This window comes from Coregonus clupeaformis, chromosome 15, assembly GCF_020615455.1.
Source record: "Coregonus clupeaformis isolate EN_2021a chromosome 15, ASM2061545v1, whole genome shotgun sequence".
Classification (NCBI taxonomy): domain Eukaryota; kingdom Metazoa; phylum Chordata; class Actinopteri; order Salmoniformes; family Salmonidae; genus Coregonus; species Coregonus clupeaformis.
In genome coordinates, this window is record NC_059206.1 from 37,975,142 (window position 1) to 38,001,044 (window position 25,903).

Sequence of the window (25,903 nt, forward strand, 5' to 3'; positions counted from 1 at the left end):
ATTCTCTGGTCTGATGAAACCAAGATTGAACTCTTTGGCCTGACTGCCAAGTGTCACGTCTGGGGGAAACCTGGCACCATCCCTACGGTGAAGCATGGTGGTGGCAGCATCATGCTGTGGGGATGTTTTTCAGCGGCAGGGACTGGGAGACTAGTCAGGAGCATCTAATGGTACACGTTTAAAATCCATGGTGCAGTATATCTTCAGAACCAGCTAAATCTATGATATCTGACATCACAATTAGCTCTGTATTTAACATCTAGCTAACACATTTGGAATCCAAAGCTTCTAATGGTACACATTAAAATTCCATGGTGCAGGATCTATGGCACTCATCCTCTCCTATCGTCTTCTTCCCCCGGGGGGAGGGAGGAGGAAGACGTGTCTCTGGGGACTGCGTCAGCCAGCCAGGCAGCGTCCCACACAGTGAATTAGTCAGTACTTGACCCCGACACTTCCTCTAGCTCCGTTCTTCCGTGTAATTACCATCTCTCCCCGCCAGTAATTAACTAATCCTACAGTGGGGCTGATTATCGGAGGTTTGAGGAGGGAAGTGACAAGAGAACTCCCTCCCCAGATCAGCCCTGTTGATTCCCTAACTTACAGCTGAGCCTGTCTTACTTGACTGACTGGCTGACTCAGTTTCGTGGTGTGTTTATAATTGGGGAGGCTGTTCCGAGGGTAATTTTTTATTTTTTTTTACTTGCACAATAGAAATGTCTCACAAACATTGTGGTGATGGCGATCATGCAGTAGATCGATAGTAAACCTTGGTTTCGAAGGATCAATCTTTGAATCATGGATATGAAAGGGTAAGTGACCACAGATGGGTGCTGTGATAGATACTTCCTGTGAATGCTGAAAGGAGGGCTGGAGAGGAGGGGGCATTGGAGGGGGCATGGTGTCGTAAGGGAGCCCCTGATTATTTCTCACCTTGACTCTGACCTCTCTGTCAGCTTGTCTCTCTGTCTGTCTGCTGCACCCACCCTCTTCTCTGACACAGATCCACTGGTCTCTTCTGCCTCTATGTCTCTCTCTCCCTCCCTCATACTGTACACATACACCTGCTCTCTCTCCTCTCTCTCTCTCTCTCTCTCTCTCTCTCTCTCTCTCTCTCTCTCTCTCTCTCTCTCTCTCTCGTGTGTGTACTATGGCTGCCCCCTCAATTAAACATTCCCCTCGCCTCGCCGAAGATCTGCTGACTGCATCTAAATGATCCACCCCTGCTCTATCTAATTACAGACGGATCATCTAGACTCATTCAACTCAGCCTGAATGGGACAAAAGATTTGTCTCCTCCCGGCGCTTAAAACAAAGGGCCGCAACAACACCCTCCAGACAGACTATTCACAATTAAACCTATGAAGGAGTTTGGCTCCTTTCAATGCTGCTCTTTTGGTCCTTATCGGATCAATATGCAGACGTTGTTATTTGTAGCATATTGCATCACAGCAGTGAACAATGCTGTATGCCTTACCAATGAAAGGCCAATGTAAAGCATCAAAGGGATGATGGAGACAGTAAAGAAAATGAGTTGAATAAAAGGTGTAGATTGAGTTAAAACTTGGACTATATCTGTTTGATGAACAGTTTAAAGCCTAGGTTAACAAGGACATACTGTTTGCACATGCAAATGGGAAGCTGGAGATCAGTGGTGAATGTATAATAATATTTTAAGGCTGATCATGTGATCTCTGATGAGAGTCTATCTAATTAAACTGATGAGGAAATGTTCAATTATAGAAGTGCATAATCTCCATGCATTACACAAATCACGGTATAATTGGCTGGAAAATGATTGAGCATGTCCTGTCTCTCAAACCTATCCACCAAACATGGTTGACGTGCTTTGGGTGAGGGTTAGGATGTCGGTAGATGTGTGCTTCCATACTGCTAATGTAAAGATGGAATATTAGAATGTGATACTACCTTTTGACAACTGACAGGTACTGTTTATTTATAGCAGTACAACACAAACTAAGTGAATGGCAAGTGTGTGACATGTCAACATATTGATATTTGTACTGCACTGTTGAGGAGCGCTTAAAAGTAAACATTGCACTGTATCTTTTACATCTGCTGTATCCTGTGCACGTGACGAATAAACTTTGATTTGATTTGAGGTCTCAAAAATATCTGGCAAAATTAAAACATGAGACAAACAACATTTGAGATAACTTCTGCCCTAAATGTGAGGTCCAGCTGAACAAATAGGACATGGACAAATGGATATGATGGATTAAGATCTAAACATTTGCTGAAGCCATCAGAACCGATCATAACATGTTTTCATCTTAATACTGTAAGAGGATACAGATCCTAATGTGGTTGGCTAAACACAAATCTGACGATCCAGACAAAAAGATGCCTTGTCAAAACACATTAAAAGATTACATCAAATGGAATTATGTGGATTAAGTGGAGTTAGTGAAATGGAGGGGAAAACCAAAACATGAGTTAACTATGTTCATTCGCAACATACGCTGACTACATATGCTGTGTGTGTGTGTGTCTGGCCTTGCTGCTATTCCAGTTTCAACTGTTCTGCCTGCGGTTATGGAACCCCTACCTGTCCCAGACCTGCTGTTTTCAACTCTTAATGATCGGCTATGAAAAGCCAACTGAGATTTATTCCTGATTATTATTTGACCATGCTTGTCACTTATGAACATTTTTGAACATCTTGGCATGGTTCTGTTATAATCTCCACCCGGCACAGCCAGAAGAGGACTGGCCACCCCTCATAGCCTGGTTCCTCTCTAGGTTTCTTCCTAGGTTTTGGCCTTTCTAGGGAGTTTTTCCTAGCCACCGTGCTTCTACACCTGCATTACTAGCTGTTTGGGGTTTTAGGCTGGGTTTCTGTAAAGCACTTCGAGATATTAGCTGATGTAAGAAGGGCTATATAAAATAAAATTGATTGATTGATTGATTGTCTGTGCGAGCGAGCGAGTGAGCGAGAGAGAGAGAGAGAGAGAGAGAGAGATAGTGAGGGTTTGTGCTAAAAAGTGCTGAGCACCAAGTTGTTGAGTTAGGTGCTCCTGAGGCCAACTGAGAAAATGGCATTTGTTGAAAAATAGGCCCAAGTCTGTAATTTGTCAAATACAGCCTCACATCTCTTGACCTTGATGGAAGTTTAGGTGACGCCATCAGTGCTGTACTAAGCAAGGAATCAATCTGTGCCGGAAAATAATCTGTGCAAGGTGCATTTTATCTGTAATTACATGAATGAAGGATAATAAGAAGTGGTCAGTTGGTTTGTGCACCCTAAATCAAATCAAATTGTATTTGTCACATTTGTCACATGCTTTGTAAACAACAGGTGTAAACTAACAGTGAAATAAATACCTTCCCAACAATGCAAAGAGAAAAAAAGATAAAATAATAGAAAAATAACACGAGGAATAAGTAGCCATATCTCGGCTATATACATGGGGTACCAGTATTGAGTCAATGTGCAGGAGTACGAGGTAATTGAGGTATATACATATAGGTAGGGTTAAATTGACTAAGCAACAGCATAGATAATAAACAGTAGCAGCAGTGTTTGTGATGAGTCAAAAGATTTAGTGCAAAAAGGGGACAATGCAGATAGCCCGGGTAGCTATTTGGTTAACTATTTAACTAACTATTTAGAAGTCTTATGGCTTGGGGGTAGAAGCTGTTCAGTGTCCAGTTGGTTCCAGACTTGGTGCATCGGTACCGCTTGCCTTGAGATAGCAGAGAGAACAGTCTATGACTTGGGTGGCTGGAGTCTTTGACAATTCTTAGGCCCTTTCTCTGACACCGCCTGGTATAGAGGTCCTGGATGGCAGGGAGCATTACCCTCTGCAGTGCCTTGTGTTCGGATGCCAAGCAGTTGCTATACCAAGCGGTGTCAAGATACCCTCAATGTTGCAGCTGTATAACTTTTTGAGGATCTCAGGGCCCACGCCAAATCTTTTCAACCTCCTGAAGGGGGAAGAGGAATTGTCGTTCCTTCTTCATGACTGTTTAGGTGTGTGTGGACCATGATAATTCCTTAGTGATGTGGACACAGAGGAAGTTAAAGTTGTCGACCTGCTACACTACAGCCCCGTCGATGTGGATAGGGGCGTGCTTGGCCCGCCGTTTCCTGTAGTTCACGATCAGCTCCTTTGTCTTGCTGACGTTGAGGGAGAGGTTGTTTTCCTGGCACCATACTGCCAGGTCACTGACGACCTCCCTATACGCTGTCTCATCATCGTCGGTGATCAGGCAGACCACCATTGTGTCATTAGCAAACTTAATGAGGGTGTTGGAGTGGTGCGCGGCCACGCAGTCGTGGGTGAACAGGGAGTACAGGAGGGGACTAAGCACGCACCCTGAGGGGCCCCCGTGTTGAGGGTCAGCGTGGCGGATGTGTTGTTGCCTACCCTCACCACCTGGGGGCAGCCTGTCAGGAAGTCCAGGATCCAACTGCAGAGGGAGGTGTTCAGTCCCAGGGTCCATAGCTTAGTTATGAGCTTGCAGGGCACTATGGTGTTGAACGCTTAGCTGAAGTCAATGAACAGCATTCTCACATAGATGTTCCTCTTGTCCAGGTGGGAGAAGGCAGTGTGGAGTGCAATAGAGATTGTGTCTTCTGTGGAACTGTTGGGGCGGTATGCAGATTGGAGTGGGTCCAGAGTGTCTAGGACGATGGTGTTGATGTGAGCCATGACCAGCTTTTTAAAGTATTTCATGGCTACGGATGTGATTGCTATGGGGCGATCGTCATTTAGACAGGTTACCTTGGCGTTCTTGGGCACAGGGATTATGGTGGTCTGGTTGAAACATGTAGGTATTACAGACAGGGTCAGGCAGAGGTTGAAAATATCAGTAAAGACACTTGTCAGCTGGTCTCTGAGTACGTGTCGTTGGTAATCTGTCTGGCCCTGCGGTGTTGTGAATGTTAACCTGTTTGAAGGTCTTACTCACATTGGCTACAGTGGTGCTCTCATGCATGATTCAATGTTGCTTTCCTCGAAGCAAGCAGAGAAGGAATATAGCTTGTCTGGTAGGCTCGAGTAACTGGGCAGCTCGAGGTTGGGATTCCCTTCGTAATCCGTGATAGTTTGCAAGCCCTACCACATCCTATGAGCGTCAGCGCCAGCGTAGTAGGATTTGATTTTAGACCTGTTTTGACGTTTTCACTGTTTGATGGCTCATCAGAGGTCGTAGCAGGATTTCTTATAAGCGTCCGGATTAGTGTCCCGCTCCTTGAAAGCAGCAGCTCTAGCCTTTAGCTCAGTGCGGATGTTGCCTTCAATCCATGGCTTCTGGTTGGGATATGTAGGTACAGTCACTGCGGGTAAGTCGTTGTCGATGCACTTATTAATGAAGCCATTGACTGATGTGGTAAACTCCTCAATGTTATCGGATGAATCCCGGAACATATTCCAATCTGTGCTAGCGAAACAGTCCTGTAGCTTAGCATCCGCTTCATCAGACCACTTCCATATTGAGCACGTCACTGGCACTTCCTGTTTGAGTTTTTGCTTGTAAGCAGGAATCAGTAGGACAGAGTTATGGTCAGATTTGCAAAAAGGAGGACGAGGGGGAGCTTTGTATGAGTTTCTGTGTGTGGAGTAAAGGTGATCTAGAGTTTTGTGGCCTCTAGTTGCACAGGTAAAAATAGATACGACGGATTTCAGGAGCACCACCTAAGGATGTGCATTTTCTTGTTTGCTTATGGCCCTACACAGCTCATTGGGTGTGATTTGTGGTGGTAAATAGACAGCTACGAAAAATATAGATGAACACTCTTGGTAAATAGTATGGTCTCCAGCTTATCATGAGGTATTCTAACTCAGGCGAGCAAAACCTCAAGCCTTCCTTATCATTAGAGATCACGCACCAGTTGTTGTTAACAAAGAGACACACCTCCCCCCTTAACCTTACCCGAAGCTGTTGTTCTGTGTTGATGATGCATAGAAAAAACAGCTAGATGTACATTATCCATGTCCTTGTTTAGCCACTACTCAGAGAAACATACCATATTACTAAGTAGGGCTGGTCGATACATCAAATTAATTCAATTAATTTGAATTTATGTTATAGCGCTATATTCCAAGTGCCTGTATAGCAAAATTATTTATATTTTTTATGAACGTTTATGTCCACTTGTTCTCATGTAATCCTTTTGGTCTCGTCTCCTTCGCTCCTTCTGTGCTGTGTCAGAAATCATAATGACGAGATGCTCATGTCTCCACCCTAACAATGGGTGCCGTTGTCCCAAAGGCAGAAAGGCAGGCGACAAGCTTAGGTCCAAAATAAGCCCATAGACATGCATTGGCCTTATTTTGGACAGATTTTGGTAAGTGAAACCTCTCGCTTCGCCTCTTCCTCTCTGGCATTGTGCACCTTCCCATTTACACACACACACACACCAAGCCCCTCCCCCTGTCACTCACAACAACAAAGATTATATGTTTTTTTCTTCACCTCTTCCTCTATGGTTTACACACACACACACCAATCCCCCCCACCCCCCCCTTTTTTCCCTTTAGTCAGATTACAAAGGAAATCATCTCCCAAATATCACTATTTCTAAAGCCATAGAAAGTTGGTTGCAATTTCAATTTAATCCTCCAGAAATGACAGAACAAATAATGCAACAAATATTGTAGTTAAACTCAAATATACTCATTGATAAAAAAATAACATTATAAAAAAAAAAGGTATAATCTTATGTTAAGAGTTATGTCGCACATGTAGCTAACAGAAATATATGGAAATGTCTGTTCTACCCAAAATTACAACCAAATAATTGAACCATTACCACAAAAATGGACGAGGAAAGTGGAAGGGGGAAAAAGTATGGAACTTGTCTGTAGGCCCTGCATTAAAGAACATAATTGGTTAAAGAAAATTGTGATAAATAAAAAAGTATACCAGTTTCATTTAAGGACCAAAAGATTGACAGCCGTCCCATATACATTGCAAAATAGTTGGGAAGAGATTTTTGACGTACCGATTCCATGGCATAGTGTTTATGAACTTATACGCAAAACGACGCCGGATTCAAAACTTAAACTTAAATTATTATATAAAATTCTTGCTACCAATAGAATGTTATTTATATGGGGGATACAATCTTCCCAGCTCTGCAGATTTTGCTGTGAAGAGACAGAATCATTAGATCATTTGTTTTGGTACTGTCCATTTGTAGCTTGTTTATGGACACAGGTCCAGGAATGACAAAAGGATTGCAATATTTACCTGGAGCTAACCCTGCAGATAGCACTACTGGGTTATCTGAAAACTCATAGTCAATCGATCAATAATATAGTAATACTTTTAGCAAAAATGTTTATTTTCAATTTACAATATGTAGAAACAATGAGAATAGAAGGGTAGAATAGAAGGGAATATGATTTATAGGCCATATCGCCCAGCTCTAACCCTAAGAAGTGCTCCATGTGCACTTCACCAAGTCACCACCCATACTAACACCCCTGTCAATTAACAACACAGAACTCCAAAAGGTTGGGGTTATCAAGATCCTCGGAATCTACATTCAATGAAATCTAAGATGGTCAGCCCAGGTGAAAATCTGATAGAATCAAGAGAGTCCAGAGAACACCAGTTCGTATCATTTTTACATTTACATTTACGTCATTTAGCAGACGCTCTTATCCAGAGCGACTTACAAATAGGTGCATTCACCTTATAGCCAGTGGGATAACCACCTTACAATGTTTTTCCTTTTTTTATTTTATTTTTTTACATTCCTTTGTGTCTTTATTTCTTTTTTTTTTTCTTTTTTTTTTTCCTTTTGTTTCCTTTGTTTTCTTTCTTTTTATTGGGGGGTTGGGGTAAGAGGGGGGTGTAGAAGGATTACTTTATCCTATCCCAGGTATTCCTTAAAGAGGTGGGGTTTCAAATGTCTCCGGAAGGAGACATATCATCGTGGCCACAGACTACACATCCTACTCAGATGTATGCACTAATATGGGCCTATCATCACTCCACACTCGCAGGGAAAGTCTCTCAGGATCCTTCGCAAGATCACATCTTAAATCTGAACCCTACCACAATACAGTGGAGAAAAAAAGTATTTAGTCAGCCACCAATTGTGCAAGTTCTCCCACTTAAAAAGATGAGAGAGGCCTGTAATTCTCATCATAGGTACACGTCAACTATGACAGACAAAATGAGAAAAAAAAATCCAGAAACTCACATTGCAGGATTTTAATGAATTTATTTGCAAATTATGGTGGAAAATAAGTATTTGGTCAATAACAAATGTTTCTCAATACTTTGTTATATACCCTTTGTTGGCAATGACATGTCATGAGCACTCTCTCTCCCTGGTAGCAACATTAATTGCATTCAATTATCTTCCACTCTGCTCACCTCCCTCTCTCTACTCAGCCTAACTAGCTCCACCTGCCCTGCTCTGCTCTTGTTACCTGGCCAGCTGCACTGCATTTCCCACTCACCATCCTCACCTTGCCTCACTCTGTTCTAATTACTCTGCCAGCTGAACTGCATTTCCCCACTACCTCTCCCAGTATATCAAGCCCTGTTTTTCAGCCAAGCCCTGTCAGATCGTCTTCAAACCCGGACCAGTAACCTGCCTGTCTGCGCTCTGACTCCTGTTTGTGATACCGATCCTTTCTTGACTGCCTCCTTGTTCTACTGCCCGTCTATCCCAACCTGCCTTCTGGACCTCGACTACTCTCCGATCTTCAGCCCCTCCGGTAACTCGTTTCTGCCTTCTGTCTCTCACCACGATATTTGCCCAGCCCTGATCTGTACTTCTGCCTGCCATTCATTTTGCTGTTGTGTGTGTGTTTTCCCCAGGTCTCCGACCACCAGATGAGCGTGCCCAGACGTTTCACCACCCTCAGCCCGATACGCCGCTCCATCACTGGGGAACACACACACTAAGCACTTGGACTGGACACCCCCGGACATTTGGTGACCCCCGGAGCACAGGTACCCACAGGAGGACCCTGAAAGACCCCTGACACCCCTGGGACTCCTCTTCCGCCTGTAACCTTGAATAAAGAACTCTGAATTTGAACTTGCGCTCTTGGGTCCTCTTCTGTTCGTGACAGAACGATCTGACCATCATGGACCCAGCGCACTCCCTGACCACGATGGAGGAAGAGCCAGAGAGGACTGCCCTACAGCGACTGGAACGCTCTGAGGGAGACATAAATCGGATGGCTGGCGACATCGCTTCCCTTCTCCAGCTATTCAACCAGCAGCAACAACAGTTCCAACTGCAGCAACAACAGCTAGCCCAAGCCCTGCAACTACTCTCAAGCCCGGCTACTCCACCTGCACCCCCCTGGTCCTTTTGTTCCTGTACCACCGATACTCCTTCATCCCTCCGCTGGAGGTCCCAATGCTGCAGGCCCGGCAGTGCTGCCACCAGATCCCCACGCTCCTGAACCAAGGATTGGGAACCCGGAACGCTTTTGATGGCAACCAGAAGCAAGTAAGACCATTCTTGAGCAGCTGCCGAATCCAGTTTGCACTACAGCCCAGGACTTTCTCAACAGAGGGAGCCAAGGTGGGGTATGTCATCACACATCTCACCGGTCGAGCTCGGTTGTGGGGAACGGGCGGAATTCGACCGGCAAACCCCCAGCCTGTGCCTCCTTCAGTGCCTTTGAGGAGGAGATGTTAAAGGTCTTTGACCTAGGCTCGCCAACAGCCGAAGCGTCACAAGCTCTGCTCACCATCCGTCAGGGCAATCGGACAGTGGCAGACTTCTCCATTGACTTTCGTACCCTGGCCAGTCAAAGCTTGTTTAACCCAGAGGCACTGGTGCAAGCCTTCCTCCATAGCCTGGCGGACTATATCAGGGACGAGCTTGTTTCCCATGACCCGCCCTCAACGCTTGACGCCGCCATTGACCTTGCCGTTCGCATTGACCGCCGTATACAGACCCGGGAGGAGGGAGAAGGGGCCGTCTCAGTCAACCTGCCATCCGTACTGGTCGATACCGCTTCTGTCCAGCCCCTGCCTGTCAAGTCCCATAGCCAACTCAATCAGCCTGAGCCCATGGAGATTGGCCGTGCCTCTCTGACTCCCGAGGAGCGTCGGCGCCGTCTAAGCTCCAACCTTTGCCTCTACTGTGGTGGCGAGAATCACCGTGTCGCTACTTGTCCGGCAAAAGCCGCAGCTCACCAGGTGTAGGGAGATCCGGGTGAGCTCAACAAGCCTTCAGTCTCCCTCCATCCGAAAGACCCTGCTTCATCTCCGCCTTCAGCTTTCTGACAAGACTCATACATTGGCCGCCCTTGTGGATTCCGGAGCCGAAGCAAACATCATGGACCCTGAGCTTGCACAGCAACTGGGCGTGAACCATCATCAACTGACACAACCCATTCCTGCACGAGCCCTGGATGGGCATCATCTTGGCACTGTCACTCATATCTCCGCCCCTGTGACAATCCTGCTGTCAGGAAACCACCAGGAGTCCATCCAGTTTCACCTCCTACACTCACCTGGCCAACCACTCATTCTTGGATACCCGTGGCTCCGTCAGCACAACCCCCACATCGACTGGGAGACAGGAACAGTCCGTGAGTGGGGAAGGAGTTGTCACCAGACCTGTTTAAGGGGGGCCACCCTGCCCGTTCACCGGGAAGGATCTAGCGCTACCCACTGCCCTTACTTTCGTCTGCCTTCGAACTGCTGCAGGGAGCCACTGTATTCACTAAGCTGGACCTTCGCAATGCCTACCATCTGGTGCGGATGAGGGAGGGAGACGAATGGAAGACAGCGTTCAACACACCAACCGGCCACTATGAATATCTCGTCATGCCCTTCGGCCTCACCAATGCCCCAGCAGTTTTTCAAGCCCTAGTGAATGATATCCTCAGGGACATGCTAAATACGTTCGTATTTGTGTACCTTTGACGATATTTTAATATTCTCAAAGACTCTGTCAGAACACACGCACCACGTCCGGTTGGTCCTGCGCCGCCTGCTGGAGAACTCTCTTTTCGTGAAGGCAGAGAAGTGCGAGTTCCATGCCAAGACCGTTTCATTCCTGGGGTATGTGGTGACCGAGGGCAGCATTCAGATGGATCTCACGAAGGTGTCGGCTGTCACTTCCTGGCCAGTTCCTGAGTCTCGGAAGAAGTTGCAACAGTTCCTGGGCTTTGCCAACTTTTATAGGAGATTCATCAGAAACTATAGCACAGTGGCTGCACCCCTCACGGCGCTAACCAGCACTAAACAACCGTACCAATGGACATCAGCTGCTGATAAGGCCTTCAATATCCTCAAGACATGTTTCACTTCTGCTCCCATCCTCCAGATGCCAGATGCAGCAAGGCAGTTTGTGGTGGAGGTAGATGCTTCGGACGTGGGAGTGGGTGCAGTGCTTTCTCAAAGAGCAGCTGAGGATGGCAAGATGCACCCCTGTGCCTTCTACTCCCGTCGGCTAACCCCTGCCGAATGCAACTACGACATTGGGAACCGCGAGCTGTTGGCTGTCAAGCTCGCCCTTTGAAGAATGGCGGCACTGGTTAGAGGGGTCAAAGGAACCATTCGTAGTGTGGACAGACCACAAGAACCTGGAGTATATCCAAACAGCCAGGAGGCTGAACTCCGTCAACAGCGGTGGTCTCTGTTCTTTACGCGCTTCAATTTCACGCTCCTACCGCCCGGGATCTCGCAACATCAAACCTGATGCTCTTTCCCGGATGTTTCAGAAGGACGAGACCACCGCCATGACAGCTCCCATTCTTCCCAGCCACTTGGTCGTAGCGGCCCTCACCTGGGAGATCGAGAAGCAGGTCATGGAGGCTCTTCGGGACCAGCCAGGTCCAAGCACCAGCGCCCCCAACCGTCTGTTTGTTCCAGCAAATCTCAGGTCACCTGTGATTCAGTGGGGGCACGAATCCCGTCTGGCCTGTCATCCCGGCATCACTCGCACCCTTCATCTGGTCCGCCAGCGGTTCTGGTGGCGGGGGATGAGACGGGATGTCCGAGAATTCATCCGAGCTTGTCCCACTTGTAACTTCAAACAAGACTCCCAACCAGCCTCCTGCTGGGTTGCTGCAACCCCCTACTCATACCCAAGAGGCCCTGGTCCCACGTTTCACTGGACTTTGTTACGGGCCTGCCGCCCTCTGACGGGACACACAGTCATCCTTACCATTGTTGACCGCTTTAGTAAGATGACCCACTTCGTGCCCCCTTCCCAAACTACCCTCTGCTAAAGAGACCTCCCAGGTGGTCCTGGAACATGTGTTTCGTATCCATGGCCTACCCCAGGATATAGTGTCAGACCGGGCCCGCAATTCTCAGCAACCTTTTGGAAGGAGTTCTGTCATCTCCTTGGGGCCACCGCCAGCCTATCGTCTGGATTCCACCCGCAGTCAAACGGCCAGACTGAACGCATGAACCAGGAGCTGGAGAAGGCACTGAGGTGTGTGGCTTCCCAAAATCCCCGGGCCTGGGCTCAACACCTGCTCTGGGGTGGAATATGCCCATAATTCACTCACCAGTTCCTCCACCGGGCTCTCCCCCTTTCAGTGTGTCTACGGGTATCAACCTCCACTGTTTGCCAGCCAGGAGGCGGATGCCACCTGTCCGTCTGCTCTTGCGTATGCCCGCCGCTGCCGCCGCACTTGGGTCCAGGCTCGCACTGTGCTCCTGAAGTCTGGAACCAGCTACGCCGCCGGTGCCAACCGACGGAGGACCCCAGCACCTACTTACCGGGTTGGTCAGAAGGTCTGGCTGTCTGCCCGGGATCTGCCGCTGCGGGTTGTATCACGAAAGCTGGCCCCTCGCTTCATTGGTCCTTTTCCTGTGCAGAAAGTCATCAGTCCAACGGCGGTCCGACTTCAGTTGCCCGCTTCCATGCGGGTCCACCCCACCTTCCACGTCTCCAAGGTCAAGCCGGTCCATGAAAGTCCCCTGGTCCCTGCAGCTCCGGCGCCACCTCCTCCGCGCCTCGTAGATGGCGGTCCTGTCTTCACCGTCCGGCGGCTGCTCCGCTCTAGGCGAAGGGGTAGGGGTCTCCAGTACCTCGTTGATTGGGAGGGATATGGTCCAGAGGAGAGGACCTGGATCCCGGCCAGGAGGATAGTGGACCGGACCCTTATCACTGACTTCCACCGACTACATCCTGATCAGCCTGCAATCCGTAGGGGCCGTCAAGAGGGGTTCCTAGCCGTCCGGCCCGCCCTGCTCCTGTCTCAGTGCCTGTCCTGTCTCCCGACCGTGACCCTCCAGCTCCTTCTGAGGATGAGGAGATTCACTGGACCGCTCGGGAGGAGTTCTGACCCGCCGCCTGCTCCCTCCACCCTCCCGGCATGATGTTGTTCTTGGGACTTCTGGGGCCGTCCCTTGGAGGGGGGGTCCTGTCATGAGCACTCTCTCTCCCTGGTAGCAACATTAATTGCATTCAATTATCTTCCACTCTGCTCACCTCCCTCTCTCTACTCAGCCTAACTAGCTCCACCTGCCCTGCTCTGCTCTTGTTACCTGGCCAGCTGCACTGCATTTCCCACTCACCATCCTCACCTTGCCTCACTCTGTTCTAATTACTCTGCCAGCTGAACTGCATTTCCCCACTACCTCTCCCAGTATATCAAGCCCTGTTTTTTCAGCCAAGCCCTGTCAGATCGTCTTCAAACCCGGACCAGTAACCTGCCTGTCTGCGCTCTGACTCTGTTTGTGATACCCGATCCTTTCTTGACTGCCTCCTTGTTCTACTGCCCCGTCTATCCCAACCTGCCTTCTGGACCTCGACTACTCTCCGATCTTCAGCCCCTCCGGTAACTCGTTTCTGCCTTCTGTCTCTCACCACGATATTTGCCCAGCCCTGATCTGTACTTCTGCCTGCCATTCATTTTGCTGTGTGTGTGTGTGTTTCCCCAGGTCTCCGACCACCAGATGAGCGTGCCCAGACGTTTCACCACCCTCAGCCCGATACGCCGCTCCATCACTGGGGAACACACACACTAAGCACTTGGACTGGACACCCCCGGACATTTGGTGACCCCCGGAGCACAGGTACCCACAGGAGGACCCTGAAAGACCCCTGACACCCCTGGGACTCCTCTTCCCGCCTGTAACCTTGAATAAAGAACTCTGAATTTGAACTTGCGCTCTTGGGTCCTCTTCTGTTCGTGACATGACACAGGTCAAACGTTTTCTGTAAGTCTTCACAAGGTTTTCACACACTGTTGCTGGTATTTTGACCCATTTCTCCATGCAGATCTCCTCTAGAGCAGTGATGTTTTGGGGCTGTCGCTGGACAACACGGACTTTCAACTCCTCCAAAGATTTTCTATGGGGTTGAGATCTGGAGACTGGCTAGGCCACTCCAGGACCTTGAAATGCTTCTTACGAAGCCACTCCTTTGTTGCCCGGGCGGTGTGTTTGGGATCATTGTCATGCTGAAAGACCCAGCCACGTTTCATCTTCAATGCCCTTGCTGATGGAAGGAGGTTTTCACTCAAAATCTCACGATACATGGCCCCATTCATTCTTTCCTTTACACGGATCAGTCATCCTGGTCCCTTTGCAGAAAAACAGCCCCAAAGCATGATGTTTCCACCCCCATGCTTCACAGTAGGTATGGTGTTATTTGGATGCAACTCAGCATTCTTTGTCCTCCAAACACGACGAGTTGAGTTTTTACCAAAAAGTTATATTTTGGTTTCATCTGACCATATGACATTCTCCCAATCCTCTTCTGGATCATTCAAATGCACTCTAGCAAACTTCAGACGGGCCTGGACATGTACTGGCTTAAGCAGGGAGCCACGTCTGGCACTGCAGGATTTGAGTCCCTGGTGGCGTAGTGTGTTACTGATGCTAGGCTTTGTTACTTTGGTCCCAGCTCTCTGCAGGTCATTCACTAGGTCCCCCCGTGTGGTTCTGGGATTTTTGCTCACCGTTCTTGTGATCATTTTGACCCCACTGGGTGAGATCTTGCGTGGAGCCCCAGATCGAGGGAGATTATCAGTGGTCTTGTATGTCTTCCATTTCCTAATAATTGCTCCCACAGTTGATTTCTTCAAACCAAGCTGCTTACCTATTGCAGATTCAGTCTTCCCAGACTGGTGCAGGTCTACAATTTTGTTTCTGGTGTCCTTTGACAGCTCTTTGGTCTTGGCCATAGTGGAGTTTGGAGTGTGACTGTTTGAGGTTGTGGACAGGTGTCTTTTATACTGATAACAAGTTCAAACAGGTGCCATTAATACAGGTAACGAGTGGAGGACAGAGGAGCCTCTTAAAGAAGAAGTTACAGGTCTGTGAGAGCCAGAAATCTTGCTTGTTTGTAGGTGACCAAATACTTATTTTCCACCATAATTTGCAAATAAATTCATTAAAAATCCTACAATGTGATTTTCTGGAGAATTTTTTTTTCTCATTTTGTCTGTCATAGTTGACATGTACCTATGATGAAAATTACAGGCCTCTCTCATCTTTTTAAGTGTGAGAACTTGCACAATTGGTGGCTGTCTAAATACTTTCCCCCCCCCACTGTATCTGTTGTTTATTTTATTTTAGTTAGTGTTGCCAATTTTCATATTCAAATGTAGTACTCACAATTCAGCATGTTGCTGCCACTTGTACACTGTTCTGTTGAAAAACAGTAAAAATCTCTCTCTCAACTACCACAAATCACAAGTTAGCGTTTTAGCAATGGGAAAATTGCAAAACAAAACTAGACAAAATAGGACCAATTCTGACAGAGCTGCTGGAGTGGACATCTGAGTGATGCCTCTGGGTAATTTCTCTGTAGATCATTGTGTAGGCAATTAACAATTCAAATTCTTGATAGATTTTCAGTTGGTAATGAATCTTGGTCCAATGACAGTGTGAGGCAAGCCTCCTCTTCGCACACCACAAACCCCACATCCAAGATCAATGAGCACCGTCATGCCATTTTCATAAACATTTTCATCCTTAATAACAACCTCCATCTCGCTCCTTTGATTACAGTACAATGATGATTCCCAGCCTTAAAAATGCATTAATGGACAGAGATTTGCATTTATATTGGATTTCTCTGGTACACAAGGACTTGAGATAGAGCCCACGAACAATGACCACAGCAATATCATCTAAAAACTAGTGATGGGGAAAAAATAGATACAGTTACATATCAGGATATTATTTTTGATGATATATTATATCATATCATTTTGACAATATCGCAATATTATTTTTACGCTAGTTGGCTGTACCTGCACCAAAACTCCAGTATTTTCCCTTCATAGCTTGTTCTTCATCTTCTTTTTAAATAGGGCGCCAATTTGTTTTCTGCAATTTTATTTCCCTGACTGATCAAAACTTGTTTTCTAATGGCTCTGTCTTGTCTCTCTGCAGCAGACATATAGTGAGCGATATGTTTGGAACATCGAATCGCAATGAAATCTCAGTATCGAATCGCAATACATATAGAATAGTGAGAATCGTGAGAATCACAATACATATCGTATCGGCACTTAAGTAATTTGATAATATCATATCGTCAGGTCCCTGGCAATTCCCAGCCCTACTAAAAACACAGTCAACCCCATAATAGAGTACATATGCCACAGAGAGAGGAAGTCAGGGCCAGGCGAAAGCAGGCCATTCTACCACTCACTCAAGCATGGATTGATACCCAGTCAATAACGATTAAATCTGCAACACGCTACAACAGCGAAAGTGTCTACAGTGAGGGAAAAGTATTTGATCCCCTGCTGATTTTGTACGTTTGCCCACTGACAAAGAAATGATTAGTCTATAATTTTAATGGTAGGTTTATTTGAACAGTGAGAGACAGAATAACAACAACAAAATCCAGAAAAAAAACATGTCAAAAATGTCCAAATTGATTTGCATTTTAATGAGGGAAATAAGTATTTGACCCCCTCTCAATCAGAAAGATTTCTGGCTCCCAGGTGTCTTTTATACAGGTAACGAGCTGAGATTAGGAGCACACTCTTAAAGGGAGTGCTCCTAATCTCAGCTTGTTACCTGTATAAAAGACACCTGTCCACAGAAGCAATCAATCAAATTCCAAACTCTCCACCATGGCCAAGACCAAAGAGCTCTCCAAGGATGTCAGGGACAAGATTGTAGACCTACACAAGGCTGGAATGGGCTACAAGACCATTGCCAAGCAGCTTGGTGAGAAGGTGACAACAGTTGGTGCGATTATTCGCAAATGGAAGAAACACAAAATAACTGTCAAACTTCCTCGGCCTGGGGCTCCATGCAAAATTTCACCTTGTGGAGTTGCAATGATCATGAGAACGGTGAGGAATCAGCCCAGAACTACACGGGAGGATATTGTCAATGATGTCAATGCAGCTGGGACCATAGTCACCAAAAAAACAATTGGTAACACACTACGCCGTGAAGGACTGAAATCCTGCAGCGCCCGCAAGGTCCCCCTGCTCAAGAAAGCACATATACAGGCCCGTCTGAAGTTTGCCTATGAACATCTGAATGATTCAGAGGAGAACTGAGTAAAAATCGAGCTCTTTGGCATCAACTCAACTCGCCGTGTTTGGAGGAGGAGGAATGCTGCCTATGACCCCAAGAACACCATCCCCACCGTCAAACATGGAGGTGGAAACACTATGCTTTGGGGGTGTTTTTCTGCTAAGGGGACAGGACAACTTCACCGCATCAAAGGGATGATGGACGGGGCCATGTACCGTCAAATCTTGGGTGAGAACCTCCTTCCCTCAGCCAGGGCATTGACAATGGGTCATGGATGGGTATTCCAGCATGACAATGACCCAAAACACACGGCCAAGGCAACAAAGGAGTGGCTCAAGAAGAAGCACATTAAGGTCCTGGAGTGGCCTAGCCAGTCTCCAGACCTTAATCCCATAGAAAATCTGTGGAGGGAGCTGAAGGTTCGAGTTGCCAAACGTCAGCCTCGAAACCTTAATGACTTGGAGAAGATCTGCAAAGAGGAGTGGAACAAAATCCCTCCTGTGATGTGTGCAAACCTGGTGGCCAACTACAAGAAACGTCTGACCTCTGTGATTGCCAACAAGGGTTTTGCCACCAAGTACTAAGTCGTGTTTTTGCAGAGGGGTCAAATACTTATTTCCCTCATTAAAATGCAAATCAATTCATAAAATTTTTGACATGCGTTTTTCTGGATTTTTTGTTGTTATTCTCTCTCACTGTTCAAATAAACCTACCATAAAAATTATAGACTGATCATGTCTTTGTCAGTGGGCAAACGTACAAAATCAGCAGGGGATCAAATACTTTTTTCCCTCACTGTATCTGGCGTATGATGTATTTGGTACAGAAGAAGGCATGCATGCTCATGCATATCCAACACATATGCATAGAGGGGAGAGAAAGAGAAAAATAGCACTTTAGTTTAGTGAGTTTTCTACCGCGTCGCAGCCGATTACTTAACCAATGCATTCCAATTATTCTTAGGGAAGAAGAAACACACCTCTGGGGGTGGGGTAATTGTAGCCCTGCAGTGTAGTGTGTCTTTGCGCCAAGTGATGGTGACCTTTCCAGCATGCCAAATGAGCACAAGCGGTCCTAAATTTGTATGTTTGGCCTGCAGAATGAGGCACGGTGCTCAGGTTAATAAAGACTAGGGAGATGTTTTTTTTGCTGATCAGGTTGGTATTGTCCGGCGGTCCGCCTTAGGGTAATCTTTCTTGATAACAGAGGCAGAGAGGGATGCTTTATCTCCCTGCAAATCGGATTCAACCACTTTCTAACCAGTAAATTGCAAAGACAGTGGAAGCCTTGGGGAAATGTACAAAGCTATTCATTCCTCATTGCCAGTTAGCATCTGCTGCCGATTCCTTATTTATTTCTCGACTCACTTGCTTCATATGGGAGCCAAAAAGAGGTGGACACGGAGGCATATGTGACATTGTAAATGCTAGCACTGTGTTTGTAGCTAAGATGTTTGGGAACCTTGGGAGAATGAAGAGCGCTTTGGCATTTTTACCTTTTATCATTAATTATTCAAATCCAACTGTGATAATCCATGTTCTTGGGAGCATGTATGCCAATTTCACAGTTGGATACTTTTCATAGATAATTGGATAGTTTTCACAACACGTCTTACATTTTTGCAAAAGCTAATTTCATATTACCGCCACTGGTTTGGATGATGTGCAAACAGGGTGAATAATAATATTAGGGTTCTGTTTTTGTATTGGCACTAGACTGGCAGTATATATTTATGGACTATATTACCCAGTGCATGTACATAAAAGGCTCAGCCAAGTAATTACCACAGTCATTCACTCAGTGCGTCTGATGTATTCCAAATGTCGTATTACATTTGCATATTCTAGGAAAACACATTGAATTTGATGGCGGATCTGGAGGGCATGGCTGCCCTTTGTCAAAAGCAGCCCACTCTTCATCAAAATGAATGATATGTATATCTGACTCTTCAGCAAAAACTGAGACTAAAGGGAAAGTTTTCTACCACATCCTTGCATCCAGTTGACTATGACACTGGCCCAGATGTCTGACAGATGTGATTGCAGATTTCCACAGTCAATTTTTTATGAGAAGTGCACTAGATTCCGCTCTGTATTGATGCAAGATGTAATTGTCTTGTCACAAGCAAGACGATACCTTGCATTGACAGCTGAATTCGATGCCTCCTACTGTTTTATAAGAAACTGAGACGTAAGGAGGTAGTCGAACTATCCTGCTTGCGCAACATTTGTGTTGCAGTGCCAAAGACTCTGTTCCCCTGGCAAACGCATAATGCCTGTGCCTGTGCCTCCTCCTCTGATTCTTTTATGAATCGAACAAACAGCATAAGCCACACTTGTCAGCAGCACGGGCCATTGATGGCTGTTCGTCTGAGATTCCTGCGTATGTGTGCTATCCAGGCTGTCAAGCTACATATTATGCAAATTATCTGTTTACATGTGACAATATAAAGACAGCAAAGCCAGTGGGGACCAGAGGCTGCTGCGGCAATCTATGAAACAAGGAGAGGAGAGAAAGAAGAGAGACCCTATTTAACTGTATCACTAAATGAATGTTGTTGATGAGTCTCTCTTTCTGTGTCTCGTCTTGGTCTCCCTATCTCTCTCACTCTCCCTCTCTCTCCCCTTTCTCTCTCTAGGATTCTGGACTGCAGAGCAGGAAAATCAAAGCTCACTCGTCTGAAAGGGAAGGGAAGCTCCTAGGTATCCATTTTCCATACATTGTCAGTCAATTGTAAGGGTATTTATAATGCAAAGAGAGAGGGGAAATAAAAGGATGCTATTTGGAATCCAACACTGGCAGATCATGTATTTAACAACACGTAACGAAGCAGGGAGGAGCGAATACGACATGAAAGCTGATACCTGTCAAGAGAATGCCAACCACGTCCCATTACAAAATGCTAGCTAGAATCCTTGACAACTATGCCATGCTTCTAGAATAGAATACAGTATTTGTCAATATCATGTTGCCAATTATTCTTTCCCTTAAGACAAAAACACAACCAGACATGGAAAACAGGAATTATAAAATGACAAAGATTGCATCCTACACTGACCTCCCTGCCTCTAGCCAGGCTTGATATTTAACTTGTAACTTTTGGGTCTATTATCAAACAAACCCAGTAGCCCTGTATAGATCACTACATTTACATCATTTAGCAGATGCTCTTATCCAGAGCGACTTACAAATTGGTGCATTCAACTTATGATAGCTAGTGGGACAACCACCTTTTTTTTATGGGGGGGTGGGGGAAGAAGGATTACTTTATACTATTCCAGGTATTCCTTAAAGAGGTACGGTTTCAAGTGTCTCCGGAAGGTGGTCAGTGACTCCGCTGTCCTGGCGTCGTGGGGGAGCTTGTTCCACCATTGGGGTGCCAGAGCAGCGAATAGCTTTGACTGGGCTGAGCGGGAACTGTGCTTCTGTAGAGGTAGGGGAACTAGCAGGCCAGAAGTGGATGAACGTAGTGCCCTCGTTTGGGTGTAGGGTCTGATCAGAGCCACATGACTACTAGAAATGTGCATAATAATAATCTGAGAACTTAAAAAGTTAACTAAAATATACAGCAAGTAATATCGATGCAGTACTTGGATGTTTTATTTCATCCAGACTGCCAAGCCATGCAGCTTTTGTCTCTTGTCTTAATATAGCCACTTTTTATATACACAACCATTCAGTAGAGTCTGAGAGGCTAATCAGAGAGGATGGCTCTGACTCCATCTCCCTCACATAACTATGTAATTGGGGAATGATTATCTGAGCCACAATGTGTTAGGCAAATATGTACAATGGCTGGTGATTACATAACCTATTTATAACACACTTAAGCCCCAGCCTCTAAGCAGACACACAGCCTAACACACAGCACAGCCACTCCATCCCCTTAACAAAGCTAGCCTGCTGATTGGGCCATAATGCCATGACACAGACCATAGCCAAATAGTGAGATGAGTACTATTGGGGCCTTGTTTCTTGCTGGGACACACAATAGGATAGGATAAGAAAGCAGTGTGTCTATCAATCTGTGAATGTTAGAAATAGACAACTAAAGCTTCTTTGAAGGAAAAAACAGTTATCCCATCAACATTATCTTAGGACACTCCTTCCTAATAAAGTAAAATCCTTTCCAACTTTCTTGTGTGTGGTAGGGAAGTACAGTAACTATGTAAAAAGGGTGCACTTTCACACAAAGCTTTTACACAGTACACCTTTGCAAGGTCCCTTCAAAAGAGACCAACAATAGAGACTCAAAATAGAAAAAACATTTAGCCGGAGAGTGTCTTTAAAAACCTCTGCAACATCAGCACCAAAACTCATGAATGAAAGTGAACTCACCTATAAATTTTATATCTGGTTGTAAATCCTTGGCGGAATCTTTCCACAAAGGAGAGGTAACTCCGAGAGTGGTGGAAAGGTCCGCGGTCGGAGATGAGCCAATCAAACTGCTTGGTGACATGTTGCTCGGCGGCGGACGGGTCCTGGCGGGAAGACTGAACTGTTATATGGTCCCATATAAACAGGAAGCAGATGACCTCAATAAACCTCCAGTTCATGCTTTTCTTTCAGCCGCTCTCTGTTCATTCTCGCTCCATTCTGTGGAGACCTGTGGAAAGACAGAAAGAGAGAAAGAGGGGAAAGAGAGAGAGGGGGAGATTTTATTACATGATGAGTCCATTTTTTTTTTAATCCTGGGGTGTCAGCGAAGGTGAAACAGACTTAAAATAATTAGTCTAATCGGCAAACAAGACATTGTCACTGAAAGGCTGTTTTTAATGTGATATGATTTGTGTATTAATTTCTGTTTTCCTTTTTTTACAATCTCAGGAGTTGTCAGGGCCCAGATTGCAGCTCTCCATACTAATGAGGAATGTTGCCCTTTCAGCAGATGAAAATGAATTACATCCCTGGATGTGTGGCCTTCTCTTTCTCCAGACTAATTGGTGCCAGACAAGGTTAAGAGGCTGCTTTATGATATGTTGTAGCATGGAGCTGGTTTACATGGGGAAGCACTGTCTGCCGTTCCCTTCAGTATAAATTACTAGGGAAAACTGCCTATTGACGGGTGATTTCCTGGATCGTTTAAACACCTGAACAGTGCTGTATTCAATATGGCGAGATTGGTGTGATATCCTTAAATGAGCATTCACTTGCAGTACATGAGTTATCTGAAGATATATTGGTTAGGTTCATGTGGGAAATGATCGCCCAAAGTGTATCGAAATGACTCTTTGTAGCCTTGAAGGCTAACCTCTGTCCAATCAATACTGTAAAGCCAATGTATCAGAGGAATTAGACACATTGGCAATACATGGATGAGACCAGCCTGCAATTTTATTTATTTTATTTATTTCACCAGGTAAGCCAGTTGAGAACAAGTTCTCATTTACAACTGCGACCTGGCTAAGATAAAGCAAAGCAGTGCGATAAAAACAACAACATAGAGTTACATATGGGGTAAACAAAACATAAAGTCAAAAATACAACAGAAAATATATACATTGAGGGAAAAAAGTATTTGATCCCCTGCTGATTTTGTACGTTTGCCCACTGACAAAGAAATGATCAGTCTATAATTTTAATGGTAGGTTTATTTAAACAGTGAGAGGCTGAATAACAACAAAGAAATCCTGAAAAACGCATGTAAAAAATGTTATAAATTGATTTGCATTTTAATGAGGGAAATAAGTATTTGACCCCCTCTCAATCAGAAAGATTTCTGGCTCCCAGGTGTCTTTTATACAGGTAACGAGCTGAGATTAGGAGCACTCTCTTAAAGGGAGTGCTCCTAATCTCAGCTTGTTACCTGTATAAAAGACACCTGTCCACAGAAGCAATCAATCAATGAGATTCCAAACTCTCCACCATGGCCAAGACCAAAGAGCTCTCCAAGGATGTCAGGGACAATATTTTAGACCTACACTAGGCTGGAATGGGCTACAAGACCATCACCAAGCAGCTTAGTGAGAAGGTGACAACAGTTGGTGTGATTATTCGCAAATGGAAGAAACACAAAATAACTGTCAATCTCCCTCGGCCTGGGGCTCCATAAAAGATCTCACCTCGTGGAGTTGCAATGATCATGAGAATGGTGAGGAATCAGCCCAGAACTACACGGGAGGATCTTGTCAATGATCTCAAGGCAGCTGGGACCATAGTCACCAAGAAAACAATTGGTAACACACTACGCTGTGAAGGACTGAAATCCTGCAGCGCCCGCAAGGTCCCCCTGCTCAAGAAAGCACATATACAGGCCCACCTGAAGTTTGCCAATGAACATCAGAATGATTCAGAGGAGAACTGGGTGAAAGTGTTGTGGTCAGATGAGACCAAAATGGAGCTCTTTGGCATCAACTCAACTCGCCGTGTTTGGAGGAGGAAGAATGCTGCCTATGACCCCAAGAACACCATCCCCACCGTCAAACAAGGAGGTGGAAACATTATGCTTTGGGGGTGTTTTTCTGCTAAAGGGACAGGACAACTTCACTGCATCAAAGGGACGATGGACGGCGCCATGTACAGTCAAATCTTGGGTGAGAACCTCCTTCCCTCAGCCAGGGCATTGAAAATGGGTCATGAATGGGTATTCCAGCATGACAATGACCCAAAACACACGGCCAAGGCAACAAAGGAGAGGCTCAAGAAGAAGCACATTAAGGTCCTGGAGTGACCTAGCCAGTCTCCAGACCTTAATCCCATAGAAAATCTGTGGAGAAAGCTGAAGGTTCGAGTTGCCAAATGTCAGGCTCAAAACCTTAATGACTTGGAGAAGATCTGCAAAGAGCAGCGGGACAAAATCCCTCCTGAGATGTGTGAAAACCTGGTGGCCAACTACAAGAAACGTCTGACCTCTGTGATTGCCAACAAGGGTTTTGCCACCAAGTACTAAGTCATGTTTTGCAGAGGGGTCAAATACTTATTACCCTCATTAAAATGCAAATCAATTTATAGCATTTTTTACATGCGTTTTTCTGGATGTTTTTGTTGTTATTCTGTCTCTCACTTTTTCAAATAAACCTACCATTAAAATTATAAACTGATCATGTCTTTGTCAGTTGGCAAACGTACAAAATCAGCAGGGGATCAAATACTTTTTTCCCTCACTGTAGGTTGGCCGGGGTGTTAAGCATATCCCAGGTAAGGTCACCAAGCAGTACGAACTCTGAGGATAGATGGGGGGCAATCAGTTCACATATGGTGTCCAGGGCACAGCTCGGGGCTGTAAGGTTCTCTGTAGGCAAACCTCAGCAAAGTTAACAATGATGTATAATGATATTGATTGGCACTGCTCTCAAGTTCACATGACACTGGGGTGAGAAGGTCTCACTTCTCAGAATCTCTCGACTCAAAAAGTCTGTTTGACAGATCTCAGGTCTGGGCTTGTTTTCAGCTCATACTCAGATGACCATACATAACTTGTTATATCTACCCAGTCTTATACACATGGCATACAAATTAAGAGACAGGGCTAGGGTTGCAAAGTTTACCAGTAAACTACCAGAATTTTTGTAACTTTTTCAAGGAATATGTGGAATTTTATCAGATGACATCTAGTGCCCTTTTTGGGTACTTCAGATTATCACAGGTGTGGGTAGTTATTTATGGTCCTCTGTGTGACCTTATCACATGTAAAATATATTTTAAAACTCCAATAAGATGATTTTAAAATAAAACATAGGATGACAAAGCTGTAAAACATTATCCTAAATATAAACCATCAACTTAGTGAATACCATTCGTGATTAATATGAGAGTTCCAGCATGAAATATCCTTTATATATTTTTTACACACTTTTATTTATTTTACTATGTCAATATGTCTTTGTTGTAAATGTTTTGGGGACAAACTAGTGGCAGTTGTGAAAAAAGACAATAGTTGGAAGAGTTGCAGAGTTAATTGAAATTAATGCCATTGTTGATAAGATGCTTTTTCAGTAATTAGGCTATTTTCTCTTGAACCATTTGGTCAATCCACTAGAAACTCATGGACAATATGGACACAGATATATAAAAGGAATACTATGGGCCTCCAGAGTGGGGCAGCGGTCTAATGCTCAGCATCACAGTGCTAGAGGTGTCATCACAACCAGCTGTATCACAACCAGCTGAGATCGGGAGCCTCATAGGGTGGCGCACAATTGGCCCTGTGTCATCAGGTGAACGGTGTTTCCTCCGACACATTGGTGCCCGGTATGACTCGACCTTTGTCTCCCGAGCCCTATGGGGAGTTGCAGCGATGAGACAAGATCAAAAAAGGGGTAAAATACTAAATATATACAGTTGAAATCGGAGGTTTACATACATTTAGGTTGGAGGCACCGTAAATCAAATCAAACGTAGAACGAGCACATTTTACATTGTCACCTCACTCAAAACTTTCCATTTTTTGGGCGGCTAAAAACATGTTTACAATTAACTGCATTATCTTAATGATTCCTGTAATGAAAGTGTCTGCCCTGCCCCTGTGCCTGTGTCCTCG

At 45.5% G+C, this 25,903-nt stretch overlaps 1 protein-coding gene across 1 annotated transcript in view; it reads right to left on the bottom strand.

Moving 5' to 3' along the window:
• LOC121582486 (BMP/retinoic acid-inducible neural-specific protein 1-like) overlaps positions 1-25,903 on the bottom strand; it is a 196,862-nt gene that overhangs the window by 120,168 nt on the left and 50,791 nt on the right. Inside the window, exon 2 of the mRNA XM_041898305.2 lies at positions 21,763-22,030. Within this exon, the coding sequence (XP_041754239.1) occupies positions 21,763-21,980 (218 nt within the window). The 5' untranslated portion in view covers positions 21,981-22,030. The remainder of the gene's footprint in view (positions 1-21,762; positions 22,031-25,903) is intronic.